The sequence below is a fragment of the Lissotriton vulgaris genome, chromosome 9 (assembly GCF_964263255.1).
Source record: "Lissotriton vulgaris chromosome 9, aLisVul1.2, whole genome shotgun sequence".
Taxonomy (NCBI): Eukaryota; Metazoa; Chordata; class Amphibia; order Caudata; family Salamandridae; genus Lissotriton; species Lissotriton vulgaris.
The window spans coordinates 362,682,315-362,697,483 of NC_141697.1; the positions used below are offsets into that span (position 1 = coordinate 362,682,315).

At 43.6% G+C, this 15,169-nt stretch overlaps 1 protein-coding gene across 2 annotated transcripts in view; it reads right to left on the reverse strand.

Moving 5' to 3' along the window:
• The window catches only part of CLMN (calmin), a 517,285-nt gene that overhangs the window by 233,882 nt on the left and 268,234 nt on the right, over positions 1–15,169 (reverse strand). For both annotated transcript variants that reach the window (XM_086937734.1, XM_086937735.1), the window contains exon 2: positions 14,287–14,348. In XM_086937734.1, the coding sequence (XP_086793860.1) occupies positions 14,287–14,348 (62 nt within the window). The remainder of the gene's footprint in view (positions 1–14,286; positions 14,349–15,169) is intronic.

Sequence of the window (15,169 nt, forward strand, 5' to 3'; positions counted from 1 at the left end):
GTCCTGCTATTCAAGTCGCCGAGGGATTACACTTCACACAGGACTTCCTTCACATGCACGGCTACAAACAGGGAGATATTTTTGGCGCAGAGTAAACAGCTCCATAACCTTTGAAGCAAAGTGAAACCGGGCCAAAGTTAAGCTAACACATCCACTTTACACAGGACGCACTCTTTAGCCCCATTAAAGCAGCAGCGCCACCAAAGCACACATGGCATTTATTGCCCTGTGTCTTTCCTTCTGTGATCTGAGTTTTCTTTTTTGGATGAACTGTATCCAGGTGTATGTTCACAGAAATCTATGGAAAAATGCCCACACTGCTTAAGTTGTAAAAATGCCAAAGTATTACACAATAGTCCACAGCAGTTGGCCCTAGCACCGCTCCTGCGTCTGCTGCTGAATGCCAGTGCCAGCATTAGCTTTCTAAACACCACACTCCAACAAGTGTAGCAATTTCGACTATTCCAGGTCAGCTTAATCAGTATGAAAGAACTGGGTGTGCTAGTTACACCATGAATTTGAAAGTGTATTAATATGTTTAATGTGCTACTAAAGTGTTCTTCTAATGTGGTTAGATTCTGATTAATATGTGCAGGTGTTTAGAAATAGGTGCAGGTGCCGAGTACCAGCAAACACCTGCACAAATTAGGAACCGAATTGACCATGATACATGTAACCCAAAGTAGGAAAGAAAGTAAATTTAGAAGGAAACTATCAGTTGCTACAAAGCAGTCAGAAGAAGTTTAGGTTCATATTTCGGGATTTTCTAATTAGTGCATGTCAGAGACCTAGCTGTGTAGTGGATTCATGCCATGTGTGGCAACATCACCCAGCGCTGGCATTGCGTAGCCAACAGCACTTGGAATGAAGGGGATCACCCCTTAATTTTCCCATATTGACGTGTGGATTCCCAGCTCGAGAAGTGCTACTGGCCAAAAACATATGACTACATAAAAGTATCTCACATGGAGCTGCTGCCAGCGATACAAGTTGTGCCTAATATTTTGGACGTGAATCACGATAACAGGTGTCCTGCTAGGTGGATCAACGAGTTAAGTGGTACATTTGTGTATTAAGTGCAGTCATGTGTATAAATCTTGCTATAGCAAACCGAGCCTTTCATCATTCGTAGGTCAATAAGCTGATTATCATTAAATTGGATGACAACTCATGCTGTTCATATCAATTAGAAACTTCACAATCTTGATGTTATGTTATAATTAACACCACCAAACTTGGATCTTGATTGCCAAATACAAGCACTCACTGCACAGTGTGCCCAGTACTACTGTGAACAGACATCTGCCCCCATAAATCTATCTTACATCTGGTGTTGTAGAGGACGTTTGAAATGGGTTATTAAAATTCAGAGCAGATGGCTGCCTTGTCCTTCACATAAAAGGATTTAATTTCCCATATATATGCAGAATGAATACTTTAATATTAATTCTAACACTATACCAACAGCCATTAAAATAACTTCAATTCCAACACCATACTTGCCTTAGATATGTATGTCTGTCTGTCTGTATTTTAATACCTTGAGTGCTGAGACTTTTTTCATGAACCCTAACCCCTTTTTTGGATATTCGGGCAATTTGTGCAGATTGCAAATATTATTATTTAAGAATTTATAGGGCGCGTGGCTGCCCGTGAGCGTCACAGCGCTAGAGATAGATATAAACGAGTGGTGGTGAGAGTCTTATGGGAACAGCCAGGTCTTAAGCTCTTTACGAAATGCAGTAAGGTTGGATTGTGCCCGCATCTGTAGAGGGAGCGAGTTCCATAATTTGGAGGCGTTGTATGAAAACAAACGTCCCCCTGATCTCGCCCTCTTGATCTTGGGTATCAGAGTCAGGTGTGCATTCGTGGAACGAAGTGTCCTATTGGTGATGTAGTGGACAATGAGATCTTTGAGGATGGGTGGGGCTTTGCCGTTCAGGATTTTGTGGGTCAAACAGAGGGCCTTAAACTGCACTCTTTAACATATTGGCAGCCAATGGAGAGCCCGAAGAGCCGGTTTAGCAGAGCATCGGCTGTTGGTGCCCGTTAGAATCCGGGCAGCAGCGTTCTGCACCCCTTGTAGTCTAGTCGTCACTTTCTTGGGCACGCCCAAGTAAAGGGCATTTCCATAGTCAAGTCTTGCCAATAATAATCCCTGAACTAGGAGCTTCCTGGACTGAACCGGAAGCAGGGGAAGGATTTTCGGGAGGTACGGAGAAGTCCAAAGCAGACTCCTGCCGTTTTCCTTGCTTGGGTTTCAAGTGTAAGCCCTTGATCCAGCCATATCCCTAAGCTTTTAATGTCTGACTTTGGAGTCGGAGGGGGACCCATGCATGGGGGCCACAAAGTCTCCAGGTGGAAAAGGGACTGATTACCCATGACCATTATTTCAGTTTTTTCCCCATTAAGTTTTAAATGGGATTGATTCATCCAGCTGGTTATCTGACCCAGACACGAGTACAGATCAGTGACAGTTTCTTGTCTAGAATGCCCTGAAAACATCAAACTTTGGCTAAAATGACATTCTTTCCTAACATTTCTGAGAGGACTCTTTCTGAAATCAGCAAAGAAAGACAAAACCCCTTCCAACTAGTATACCTATGCTACTTCTGATAAAAACAGCACCCCACTTGTGTGGGTGGGCCTACCACCTGTAATAGGAAAGGCTACAAAATGCAATGTAAAGACATCATGATTTTTAAATGGAATGTTATCTTTCTGGGGATGTGGGTAGCTGAAGTATTTGGGACCAGGGACAGCCAGGTTCCAAAATAGCCCACCAATCCTTGTTTGAAAACTAAATACGAGGGTGAATACCACGTTTTCTTACCCAGTTGGCCAGGGTTGCTTGGATTGGACCCCAGGGCCGGACTGATAACCAAAACCGGCCCTGGCAAAGTGCTCGGTCGGCCCCCTGGGAGTGCGACCGAGCTCTTTGTCGGGCCAGTTTTTGGCCGATTTTGTTACAGGTCCGCTTTTGCATCTATGCTGCAAAAACAGCCCTGTAACAAAAAACGGCCCCCTGGGCCCAAAACCGGCCCCCACCCTTGCGGCACACCGGGGGATTGTCCGGTGCCCGCAACAGCCAGTCCGGGCCTGTTGGACTCCCTTGATGCCGGCCAACAGTGGGGCAAAATATTACTGTCATGCCTGTGGAAATATAATTGCAATTGTGTGCTTTTAAGTAGGGGTAGTTGGAATGTTTAGATGTCTGCAGATTTGCCAGAATATGTGGAATCAACTATATTCTTGCTATGTAGCCAATCGCCGTGTGGCGGAATGTTTTACCACAAGGCTCCAGGAGAGCAAGCGCGATTGAGATTTGGCACCCCCTCACTTGATTTTCAAACTTGGGCATTTGTGGTCAGAGGGCTGCTCCATAAGTAGATTTGCTGCTGCTCAATTCGATTTTCTACTCGAGCGGCAGCAAGATCATCTTGAATGGCTGCACATTCTTGCACATTGCATGGTGTCATGTTTGATGATTTTTCAGTGCCGCTAGCGCTACTGGTGCTAAATTGCAGCGCTAAGTGCCTTTTTTCTGCCCATTGGCAGAATCTCACTGAGTTTTCATGGAACTCTGTGGAATTTCTTAGAGTGAAACTCTGCAAGTATCGCCCACCCCTAGGTATATTTTGTATATTTATTGGACATTCTGGATATAGGAAAATATGCTGCGATCTTTGAAAGCAAAACAAAAGGGTATGATTGATGGAGCGTTTGAGCAAATCAAACACTCACCCCCAGTCAACTGATCTGGCTTTAATCCATCACCATTCTTTAGCTCACTAGGCCACCCCAGTTCAAACATGGCCATATGCAAATCAGTCTGACCCTGTGCCTCATGGGAACAGTCCAGCCCGAACTGCCAAGCCATGTCTTCCCTGGACCGGAAACAAGCATCCTGGGACCGGTTTCGGATTCATAATCCTCATCAGCCAGGCTATCTTGAATCCAGTGGCCAAGTGAGCAAGGTACTCGCGTCTGAGCATACCCTACCAACTTAGGGTGAACAAAGCGAAACAAAAGAAGATGATGGATGGAGCGTTTGAGCAAATCAAACACTCACCCCAGTCAACTGATCTGGGTTTAATCCATCACCCTTCTTTAGCTCGCTCAGCCACCCCAGTTCAGACATGGCCACTTGCAAATCAGTCTGACCCTCTGCCTCATGGGAACAGTCCAGCTGACCTGCCAAGCCATGTCTTGTCTGGACCGGAAACAAGCATCCTGGGACCGGTTTCGGATTCACAATCCTCATCAGCCAGGCTATCTTGAATCCACTGGCCAAGTGAGCAAGGGACTCACGTCTGAGCATACCCTGTCAATTTGGGGGAACAAAGCGAAACAAAAGGGGATGATGGATGGAGCGTTTGAGCAAATCAAACACTCACCCCCAGTCAACTGATCTGGGTTTAAATCATCACCATTCTTTAGCTCACTCAGCCACCCCAGTTCAGACATGGCCATATGCAAATCAGTCTGACCCTGTGCCTCATGGGAACAGTCCAGCCCGAACTTCCAAGCCATATCTTCCCCGGACCAGAAACAAGCATCCTGGGACCGGTTTTGGATTCATAATCCTCATCAGCCAGGCTATCTTGAATCCAGTGGCCAAGTGAGCAAGGGACTCACGTCTGAGCATACCCTGCAAACTTAGGGCAAACAAAACGAAACAAAAGGGGATGATGGATGGAGCGTTTGAGCAAATCAAACACTCACCCCCAGTCAACTGATCTGGGTTTTATCCATCACCATTCTTTAGCTCACTCAGCCACCCCAGTTCAGACATGGCCATATGCAAATCAGTCAGACCCTGTGCCTCATGGGAACAGTCCAGCCGAACTGCCAAGCCATGTCTTCCCTGGACCGGAAACATGCATCCTGGGACCGGTTTCGTATTCATAATCCTTATCAGCCAGGCTATCTTGAATCCAGTGGCCAAGTGAGCAAGGGACCCGCGTCTGAGCATACCCTGCCAACTTAGGGCGAACAAAGCGAAACAAAAGGGGATGATGGATGGATCTATGAAAGCCACTTCACCCTGGGTCTCATTAGGTCTCTAGGTTTAAGAAATGCCAACAGTTGAGATCCCTCAGTGAGTCTGACCCAGATCCGAATACTGCAGCCATAGTGCATGGCAAGCCTAAAGAAACTGGGATTTATTTAGGTTGTAGTTTTGACAAATGGACTAGCAGGAGAGATTGGCGTGGACAGGATCGATGGGGAATGATTTGCTAGTCATATTTTATTTTATTTTACTGAAACAGTTCTCATACTTTTTGTTAAAGTACAACTGTCCCAGGACAGTTAATGTCAAACTTGAAATGCTTCCAGAGGAGTTTTAAGGCATTGGCAAAGTGGGCTCTGTCCCAGGGCCTCAGCCTTTCAGGGACCCCCCCGATAGAGCCATCTATGTACGGCAGAGTCTTGCCCTGATTACTCTGAATAATTCTTACACATATTGTTTAAAATACCATTTTCCTTTTTTTTATTTTAACATGGGTGATGTGTGAGAGTCGATTACAGACAATTTTCAAAGAAATTTTTGTTTATGATTCATGTAACAGTCTTAAAAAATATTTTAGAACATAACAAGGCCTCACATATGAGAAATGGAAGGATGTCATGGGGATTATTTACAGTAATATTTGTGAGCTGCTGCTGTGTGAAAATATTGAAAACACACATCAGGAGCCCTGAATATTAGATCTAAACACATTTAGAATTTAGAATAGTGTGCCTGTGCACTGTCAGTGACATGGTCAAATAGGGCATATAAGAGCTGAATTTGGATCATAAATTCAAAACTGTTCCCAACAGGGGCCCCCAAAAGACATTTGGCCCAGGACCCCCGGAATCCTTAAGATGTCCCTGAGTGCTTCCAGCCATAAGCGAGCGCGAGTGAGGTATTCTTTGTTGAGCAGTAAAGGGAGGAACACAGAGCTCAAGAAGAAAATCAAGCCTTCTCACCAGGGTGCTTGCTTAGTCAGCTAATGGAAAGGCTGCTTGGGAACCAACAAAAATGTATTTGATTTAGTCACTTGAAGCATTATTTTTAAGAGACAATGTAAGGGGGTTATCAGCTGAGTTCTGGACAGGGTGATTTTAATGGATACTTATAAAAAATGTTTGCACTAGTAACAGTTAGATTGCTTATTACTAAATACATATTTTGAAAGCATATATTTTATTTTAAAGACTAAATCATTTTACACATGTTGTGCCAGACTATCTTGTACCATCTGTAATTCAATATTAGAATAGTGACATGTATTGACAGAGCTTTCTGTTACAGGCTGGCAGACCTCAAAGCGTTATAAATACCCAATACACTATTCTTCACTGCGCCAACCAGAATTCAGTTCTGTGACTGCTTGGTTATACACACAGACATATGCAGTGATATTGTTAACCAATTGAGCTTTCATTACTTAACAGAGTGCCTTTCTCAATGATTACTTTAACTTTAATGTATTTTTCATTTAAGATTGGTGTGCTATTTTATATGAAGTTACCTGAAGGTGAAAGACCGACCAACAAAATAGTTACAGAACATTGTCTCCTTTTTAGCTGTGTCTTTGACACTGCCCCAATCTCAGTGACCTGCCTCATGGCACTCAGAATCACAGTACCCATACATTTTATGTACTTCAACTGTTGGCTAGCAGAGAGGGGTAAACCTGCCACTCTGCATCACCCTGGAAGCAGAATACGGTCTGTTGCATGGGAGTGGGGTCTGATGCCGAGGTCCAGGATCTCACCCCTTTTCTTTACTCACCTTTTTCTTGGTATTCTGTTGTGCTTTCTGCCCCCTGGGAGGTATGTACTCTGAATCTGCCCATCCTAGTGGGTGGGAGATGGGGTGGTGGTCAAAACGTCCACTAGACCATCAGGGTAAAAAAGAAAACTGAATGGGGTGTGGGGTTTGGCATCATGATGCCGGACAACAATCCCACAATCAAACAATCTTTTCACCCCCTAAAGGGGAGGATTTGAGGGTTAATCTCCTATCATCCTTTCCCAGGGGGCAGAAAGCAACTAGATACTTGGGACTGGTGCACAAAAAAACTAATAGTGAGGAGCGTTGGCCCGTTTTGGCATTGGGTACTACTCCCAGGGCACCTGATGGTGGTTCTACCAACTGTTGGGAGGAAGAATGAGGGGGCGGTTTACCAGCTCTGCCACCACATATGTCAGGATTATGCCAAAGGAATCCTATTTCCTCTCACTTGGTGATGGCAGCTGTATTTTGGGCGCTGGTCCCTGAGGGAGCAGAACATCTTTTTAGGCGTCCAGGAATGGTTGTTGTTGCACGATACCAGGATGGACCTACCTCCATCCCGTTTTTAAGAAAGTACCTTGGGTCCAAATATTACACATCGAGGCACTGCCCGGTTTGCACTGTGTTGCACCCTTAATTATGTGCACCTTGTGCAGACCAGGACAGTGAATCCTATTACTAAATAAAAATGCTGTCCTCAGTGCAGTTTGTGTCTGTGCTGAGGAGAGAGTATTGGGGAGGAAGCAGAGCAGTGGGTTGAAATCAAAGTTTCACTTTTCTCTAGTGGCAGATCAGCCTCTCTGTAAAGGGAGGAATTCCTGGGACCCAATTGCTCCCTCCCAAGGAGTGTCTTCAGGAAATACACTGAGTGTGAGCAACCTCTAAGGTGCTGCACAGTCAGTAGGTCTCCCAACAGCTTTTCGCCTCTGCACCTGCATCTGTGAGAAGGCACAGATTAAAGGGCAAAGTCTTTCCTCCTTCACATAGTCCCAAGTCCCCATGCAAATGAGGAAATGCACCCCTGTGAATATGCTGCATAAAATGTACACTACATGATCCATATTGTAGAAGGCCCAACCAGGCATCTGCAGCCACTTCTACAATGCCAAAATGCCTCAGGGATTCATGGAGCAGGCGCAAATACCCATTGTGCAGCAAGAAACTTTCTGTAATATAGCCCATGACGTCCCATTGAGGAAGTCATGTTGGAGGTAAATCCCTCAATCTAAAAACCCAGTGGGTGGAAAGACTGCTGCAATCTAGAGGTGCCGGTGATAACAGGAAAAACTGGGCGATGACTCATTCTTACTTATTTTCAAACAAATCTTAAGCCTGGTAACTAGTGCACTTTCTGCACCCTTAAGGGCAGACTTTGGGTAAATCGTTCGATCTTTCTAATGAGGAGTGGGGGGGGGGGGGCAGGCAGAGAGAATGCTGCACTCTATGGGTGAGGGTGTAGCCTGATAAATATTCTTAAATATTTATCCCTGAGGACCAGTGGGCTTTCTACTTCAATGGGAACGGCAGATTAGGGGTGAATCCTCAAATCTTCCCTCCTCCTGGGGTTGCAGATTGGGGTAAACCCCCATCACTCACCGGATGGAGGAAGAATGCCTGTTTAGATGTTAAGGATGGTGAGCATCCCGGTGCCAGGATGGCTGGCCCCATCCCACTCTTTATAAAAATGGCTTTCAGTGATGCCTTGGGGGCCATCTACCCGCAGGTGTGGACAGATCGGTTATAGACCACATCTCACCTTTCACAGGAGGCCAGAAAGACTGCGCAGCTCTGCGGTGGGCAGAGTTGCATTTGGATGTGCCTGGGAGGCCACTCCCCTCCTTGAGCTTTACCTGGTGACTTAAGGGTGTATCCGTGAAAGTAGACGACCCTCCTTGGGCAATCGAGAGCACTGGTCTACAAGGGAGGTATGCCGCTGCAATCAGAGCCCTTAGGCATCACCATAAAGATTGCTGGGCTGCAAAGGAAGGTCCTCCATTCCAACCCAAACTGAGGGTAATTGACGGAAATTCCTTTGCTATGAGCAACAGTGGTATTTTCTACCCTTATGGAGAGCACATGATGCTCATTGCCTTTGCACTGGTAAGGTAGCACGAAGGAAGTGAACATCATGTTCTGTGCGGCAAAAGGGTTAAAAAGAGCAAACAAGGCTTGAAGGCATTAGAGGATTTTACAGTTATAAGGACAGAATAAGCACAAAGTGTAGCACAAAAAATAATATATGTGAATAGAGACCAACTCAATATGTAATAGTGGCGTTATACTAAGTATGAACAGTTGCAGTGGATAGAGAACGTATGCTAGACACATTTCAAAGGAAAGAAATAACTGTGGTAGCAGGAACAATGAGAAAGTAAAAATGGGCAGGAAAGATTATATTAGACAGCAGTGCTGAGGCAGGCAGTAAGAAAAATCATCTATTGAATAGAAGTTTGGTCGAAGAGGAGAAAAATGGGAGAAAAATGAAGAACAAGAAGCAGATATCATTAACCGGGGCTTCTGAGGAAGTGCCTCTGGAAAAGAAGAAAGAAAGAAGGTTCTTTAAGGTTATCAGAAAGAAGGTGGTATGCACAACTGGATTAAATGAATTTGAAATTCTATAGTCTTAAAAAAGAAGGATTTGTCTTTTGTGCATTCCTCTTTAAAAACTGGAGGTTAAAGGAGAAAGGATTGTGTACTACCTAGCGATCTTAGCTGTACAGTTCCAATGTAGGGCCATATGTATCAAGCAAATTAGCATTCGCAAAGGCCGAAATGCGAATGCTAATTTGCTAAATGGTATGTATGAAACATTTTGGCAGAAAAATAAGGAATCGCAAAATTTGCCATTCCTTATTTTGCGATTGCACTTAAGGAATCGCAAATTGTGCGATTTCTTAAATGCAATGTATCAAGGGAAAATTGTTTCAAAAATGCCCATAAGGATTCGCAAATTAAGTGGCGAATTCTTTTACAAAAGCAATTTATTCAAAATCCAAAAGTGCCATATGACTCTCATACATGCCCTTAGGAGATGTATGTGCACAATATGCCCACACATGTCATTTTCAGGGGTGCATCAGGGTGTTTTGTGACACCCCTGCACCCTTGAAAATATTCCTAAATTGCGATTAGCAAATTGCTAATCGCAAATTTCCCCTTCATTCCTATGGGCCACCTGGCCCATAGAAATGAAAGGGAAATTTGTGATTAGCAATTTGCTAATCGCAATTTAGGAATGTTAAGGAATCGCTAAAAAGAAGCGATTTCCTACATACATACCATTTTGCGATTTCTAAATAGCGATTCCTTAAAAATTGCTATTTAGAAATCGCAAATGGTCATGATGATACATATGGCCCTTAGATGCTAATGCCTGATGACCAGATGTGTTTAAAACCTGTTTAGAACCTTGTTAGTGAAACAAGTCATCTTGCAGATTAAGATTGCTTCTAAGAAGAGCAATTAAGAGTTTCTTAAGGTCGAGTTATATCGTCATTTTTTTTTATTTCAGTGACTAAGCGCACGGCTGCATCAAACGCTGTCTTCAGAGGGGAACTTGTAATTTAGGAAGACCAGTCTGAAAAGAGTTACTGTAGTCACATAAAAACAGAAAACACAACACAGAACACAAAGATTTGGACAAGGGTCTTGTACTAGGATGGGTGCCAGGGCCAGCTTTAGGGCAGTGCGACTGGAGCAGCAGCACTGGGCGCTGACCTGTGGAGTGGGTGCTGACCTCAAGGGTGGGGCACTGTGTTTAGCAATAGCTTATTATTGGAGAGCTGAGGGGCACTTTTGCCCTGTGTTAATGAGAGAATATGAGGAGGAGGTCATGAGGTGTGGGGGCACCAAAAATGATTGAAGCACCGGGCGCCACCAGTGCCAAAGCGGCCCTGATGGGCGCTCTCTTGACCAATAAATTAATTTATGATTCAGTGTTGCGTCTTATCGAGAATGAATTCCATTGATTATGTGTTGCCAATAACAGTAGTTTTACAACCGAGGACACCACACACTTCAATCCAGGATTCGACAAGTAAAGTCAAATGTAAAGATAAATTAAAAACAAACTTGTCTTTTGGCAGATTGAGTTTCAAGTGGTGTGAGTTCATCCAGTCTTGCTGCATTTGTAAGATTTGGGCATGATGTACAACATTGTTAGGGAAAACAATCTTAACATACAGATGCATATTCTCAGCTTATGGATGATAGAAGATCTCTGAATTCTTAAACCAGACTGCATGTTGCTTGGAACCTTGGGCAACGTTCTGGGTTAAGGTGACAAAAGTGGAAGAGCAATTACCAAGTTTGATCTTCAACTGATTTGTCAGCTGGGAGACAAACTACTTGATAACAAGTGTGCAATGTCCATGTGATAATTCTTTGTATCAAAGGCAGCAGCTGGGTCAAGAAGGATCACAATTACCAAAAACAAGAATGCAAAGGGAATCGTTGACCACCGAAAGCAGGCTTGTTTTGTTGCTGCTGTCTTGTTGAAAGACTCATTCAAACTAATTTAAAAGGTCATTATCATAGATATATGGTCTGAGTTGAACTATGTGACACAACTTTCAATGACTTTTGCACAGACAAAAAAACTTGAAACAGGATGTAAATTACTGAGATCACCCACATCTGCCAATGGATACTTGAGTAAAGGAATCCTTGGCCAATGTTCTGGCAGTCCAGACTACCCTTCGCGTGAGGGAGGGGCTGACTAAGTTAGTCCAGTGTGGTAGAAGCCAATAAGACAGATCTTTGCCAATATTTGTCGGAACCTGCTCTGTGAAGTCATTTACATTATTTGCATTGGAAAGCTGTGGTAATGATAATTCAATAAATTTAAAGTTATGATCAAAGAACCCAGCAAATTCTTACATTTTTGCTAAAGGCAAACACACTACCGACTTCCTCGTTCTGAGTCCCTTGATAGATCCACAGAGACACCAGGGCGATTCGGCTGGTATCTCTCCTCGAGGTTACAGATATTACGAGTTATTGCCACCAGAATGGAGAATAACATGTGAGCCCGGTAATACCAGGTCCAAGTTTGTATTTTTCTCCCATCCTCGTCAAATAACAGGTACGAACTTGCAAACATTTACCATCTGCTTCGAGGTGGCAAATGTTTCAGGGGCTTTTTTCGTAGAGTGGATGATAGGGGGGTAGGAGGCAGTGGGAGGAAATAATTATTTCCTCTTCAGCTGGGGGGGGGCATCTTCAGCTCCACCTTGCTGAAATATGCAGGTGAGCGGGCTTGGCATAGCAACTTTCTGCAGCCACTACAGCTCTGCAGATGGTTTCGAGCTTGGAGTCATCCGGACCTAAAATTTGAGAGCCTAGAATTAGAAACCTAATAATTAAGCGGCCAGAAAACATATAGTTGTCCAGAACAGTATCTCCTCCCCAACCCCTAACCCCCTCCCACCCCCCATCCCCGCCTGGTATACCACTACTCCAGCCAACTCATATTGAGGCCCTATGGCAAAACAATTGAGTGCATCAATTATTGTTGGTGCCATCAATGAGGTACTGGAAAAGCACCGCCAAAAAAACTGAAGCTCTGTATATACCATTCTTCACATGGATGAGCGGGTGGTCCTTCTCACTACACAATAGAATACCACGACTAAAGAATAAATCATATGCAGCCCATGGTGTTGATAATACATAACACAACTTCTGTCCCTTAGTTTGATTTGCTACAAGGAAATAGACACGAGTTAAAGCTAGAAGCTTCATTGAGGATGACTTGAGGTTTAGTCTTTATATGTCATATTGGCATGATTAACTATTCCATGATATACTCACAACCTTGAGAAAGTCTAGAGGGCAAAACACATATTGGCTGATAATATATACGAGGAGACAAGGGACGTTGCTAATGCCACAAGTATTCTCAAGAGAAAGTGAATTCAAAAGGTGAAGCAATATATTTCAAGAAATTATGTTATATAGTGTATTTTGTATGAAAGTATAAGGCCGGCCGGCCGGCCTTTGAATTCCATATTCACACACAATGGAGCGATGTGCAATCTTGGTCAGACACATAGTTTATAATAGTTTGAAGCGCAAAACTTGCTACAGCGGATTTGCTCAAAACCGTCTCAATGTTTTTAGATAGCTATCAAATCCAAATAATAAATTTAAGTTGGCAAAATAGAATGATTTTTGTTATCCTAACCCCAAAATGTCTTGCTTGAATAGAATTATAACAAACAAATTAAGTGAGAAATGGTTCATACAACAACAGTAGAACTGTGCTTGACAACATGCACTTTACAGATCATAAGAACTTTTGGAAACTGGTTGTTCTAAAACGAAAACAGCCCAGCCCAGCAATATTCATATTGCAACTCCATAACCAAGTCAGACTGGGATTAAGGGTGATTTCCAGAAACCAGTCCCAGAAGGCTTGTTTCTGGTTCAGGGAGGACCTGGCCTAGCAGTTTGGGCTGACCTGCTCCGAGAGGGAGTAAGGTCAAGACTGGTTTGCACATGGCTGGGTTCAACCTGGGGTGGCGCGGTGAGCAAAACAAATGATGGGTTAAACCCAAATCTGTGTCTGGGGTTGAATGTTTCATTTGTTCAGCATTCCATCCATCATTTGTTCTTTTTGCTTTTATCGCTCTAAGTTGGAAGGGTATGCCCAGACGTGTTCACTGTGCCACTGGATTCAAGCTAGCCTGGCTGATGAGGGGTGATGCCCCGAAACCAGTTCCAGGATGCTCGTTTTCAGTCCAGGGAGGACCTGAACTGGCAGTTCAGGCTGGACTGTTCCCATGAGGAGCAGGGCCAAGAGTGATTTGCATATGGCTGGGTCCAAATTGGGGAGGCGTGGTAAGCAGAGAAACAGTGGATCAAACCCAGATCTGTGACTGTGAGTGGGGGTTAATGTTTGATCTGTTCAGCATTCCTTCCATCATTTGTTCTATGGCACCTCAAATCTTCAATATTGCTGTGTAATGACCTTCTAATCATAGAATACGAATTAATAGACTCAATTTTTCAGCAAGCTAAGCCCATAAAAAGTGACCAGTGTAATACTTAGGGCACATCGGATGGTCTGGGTTGTGTACTGTAATCTCTGGTGCATTTATCGGTCAATTACATTGCAGCTCGCAAGCACGAGTGCTGTTGTCTTGCAATACAATAGGGTTGTGTGATTGAACAATGAGATATGTGTTATTCGGTCCTTCGATTTTCTTTCTTTGTTTCGAACTTGTTCTGGACTTTTTCTACTTTTCAAAGATTGCCCTGGGCTTTTAAATTCACGTGTTAGTGCAGGGATCTTGTAGCCTCTTGTTTTTGAAAAAGTGCAGCACACAGCATAATCACTGGCTAACCCGCTACACTAATTTTTCAATGGACTGACTCCAGTTCAGCATTACAAGTAACTAGGTGATTTTATGTAAATTACTAAAATAAGGTGTGAATTAATGAAATAATGAAATAATGTGAATTAATAAAATAGAGTGAGAATAACTGAAGTTACTTACTTTCTCCAGATGTAAATTGATCCACCTGGTGAACGTCCTCTTCTGGATATTTTCTCTTTCAACTAGAACGAAAGAGACAAAAAACATTTAAAATATAAAGGAAAGTAGCATTTGAGGGATATATCCAATTAATACGGATACAATTTCAATTAGTACATGTCTAAGGGCATCATTGACAGGTGAGTAATGGGACATCTGGTAACAATTGGTGCAGTCCAACCACGTCTGCATTTAATTCTCATTTAGAGAATGGAGACCCATGAGAGGAGGCCAAAGCTATAATGTTGGAAGTGTGACCCTGATTCTGTCCAATTAAGGGAGCAAAGTCATGCGTAACAGGCAGAGTTTCTTTTAGGGACCACCACTGAAACCATTAATACCATTGCGGTCCCAGGCAAAAAACTCTTAGAATATCCCACAACAAACTGGAAGAAGACTCCAAGTATCTGGTGGGCATTAGAAATGTGATACTTGAGGATGAACCTCCACTTTGGGGGGCTATCTTAAGGAATCATATTAGTGACGTCAGGCACAGTATGGCGGCCCTGCTGCCACAGATTGTGTATCTACATAGTGGCTCTCACCGCGGATGTGGGAGACTTTTCCATGGGGAAAGGTTTTCACAATTATGATGAACCAGTTTACATTTGGTGGCCCGGCCTCTGCCAGTACAATGGAAGTGCTCCTTCTGGCATAATGGCGTTATGCCAGGTGGACCACCTTAGGTTAAATAATTGATACCCCTAATAGATATTATATAGATCCGTTCATGGGTCAGCTGTCCAACTAGCACATAAATCACCACCTTTCTAGGCTACATTGCTAAACTTGAAGGTGAGTAATAGGCACATGCATCTCTCAGTATGTCCTGAGCAAAATACAT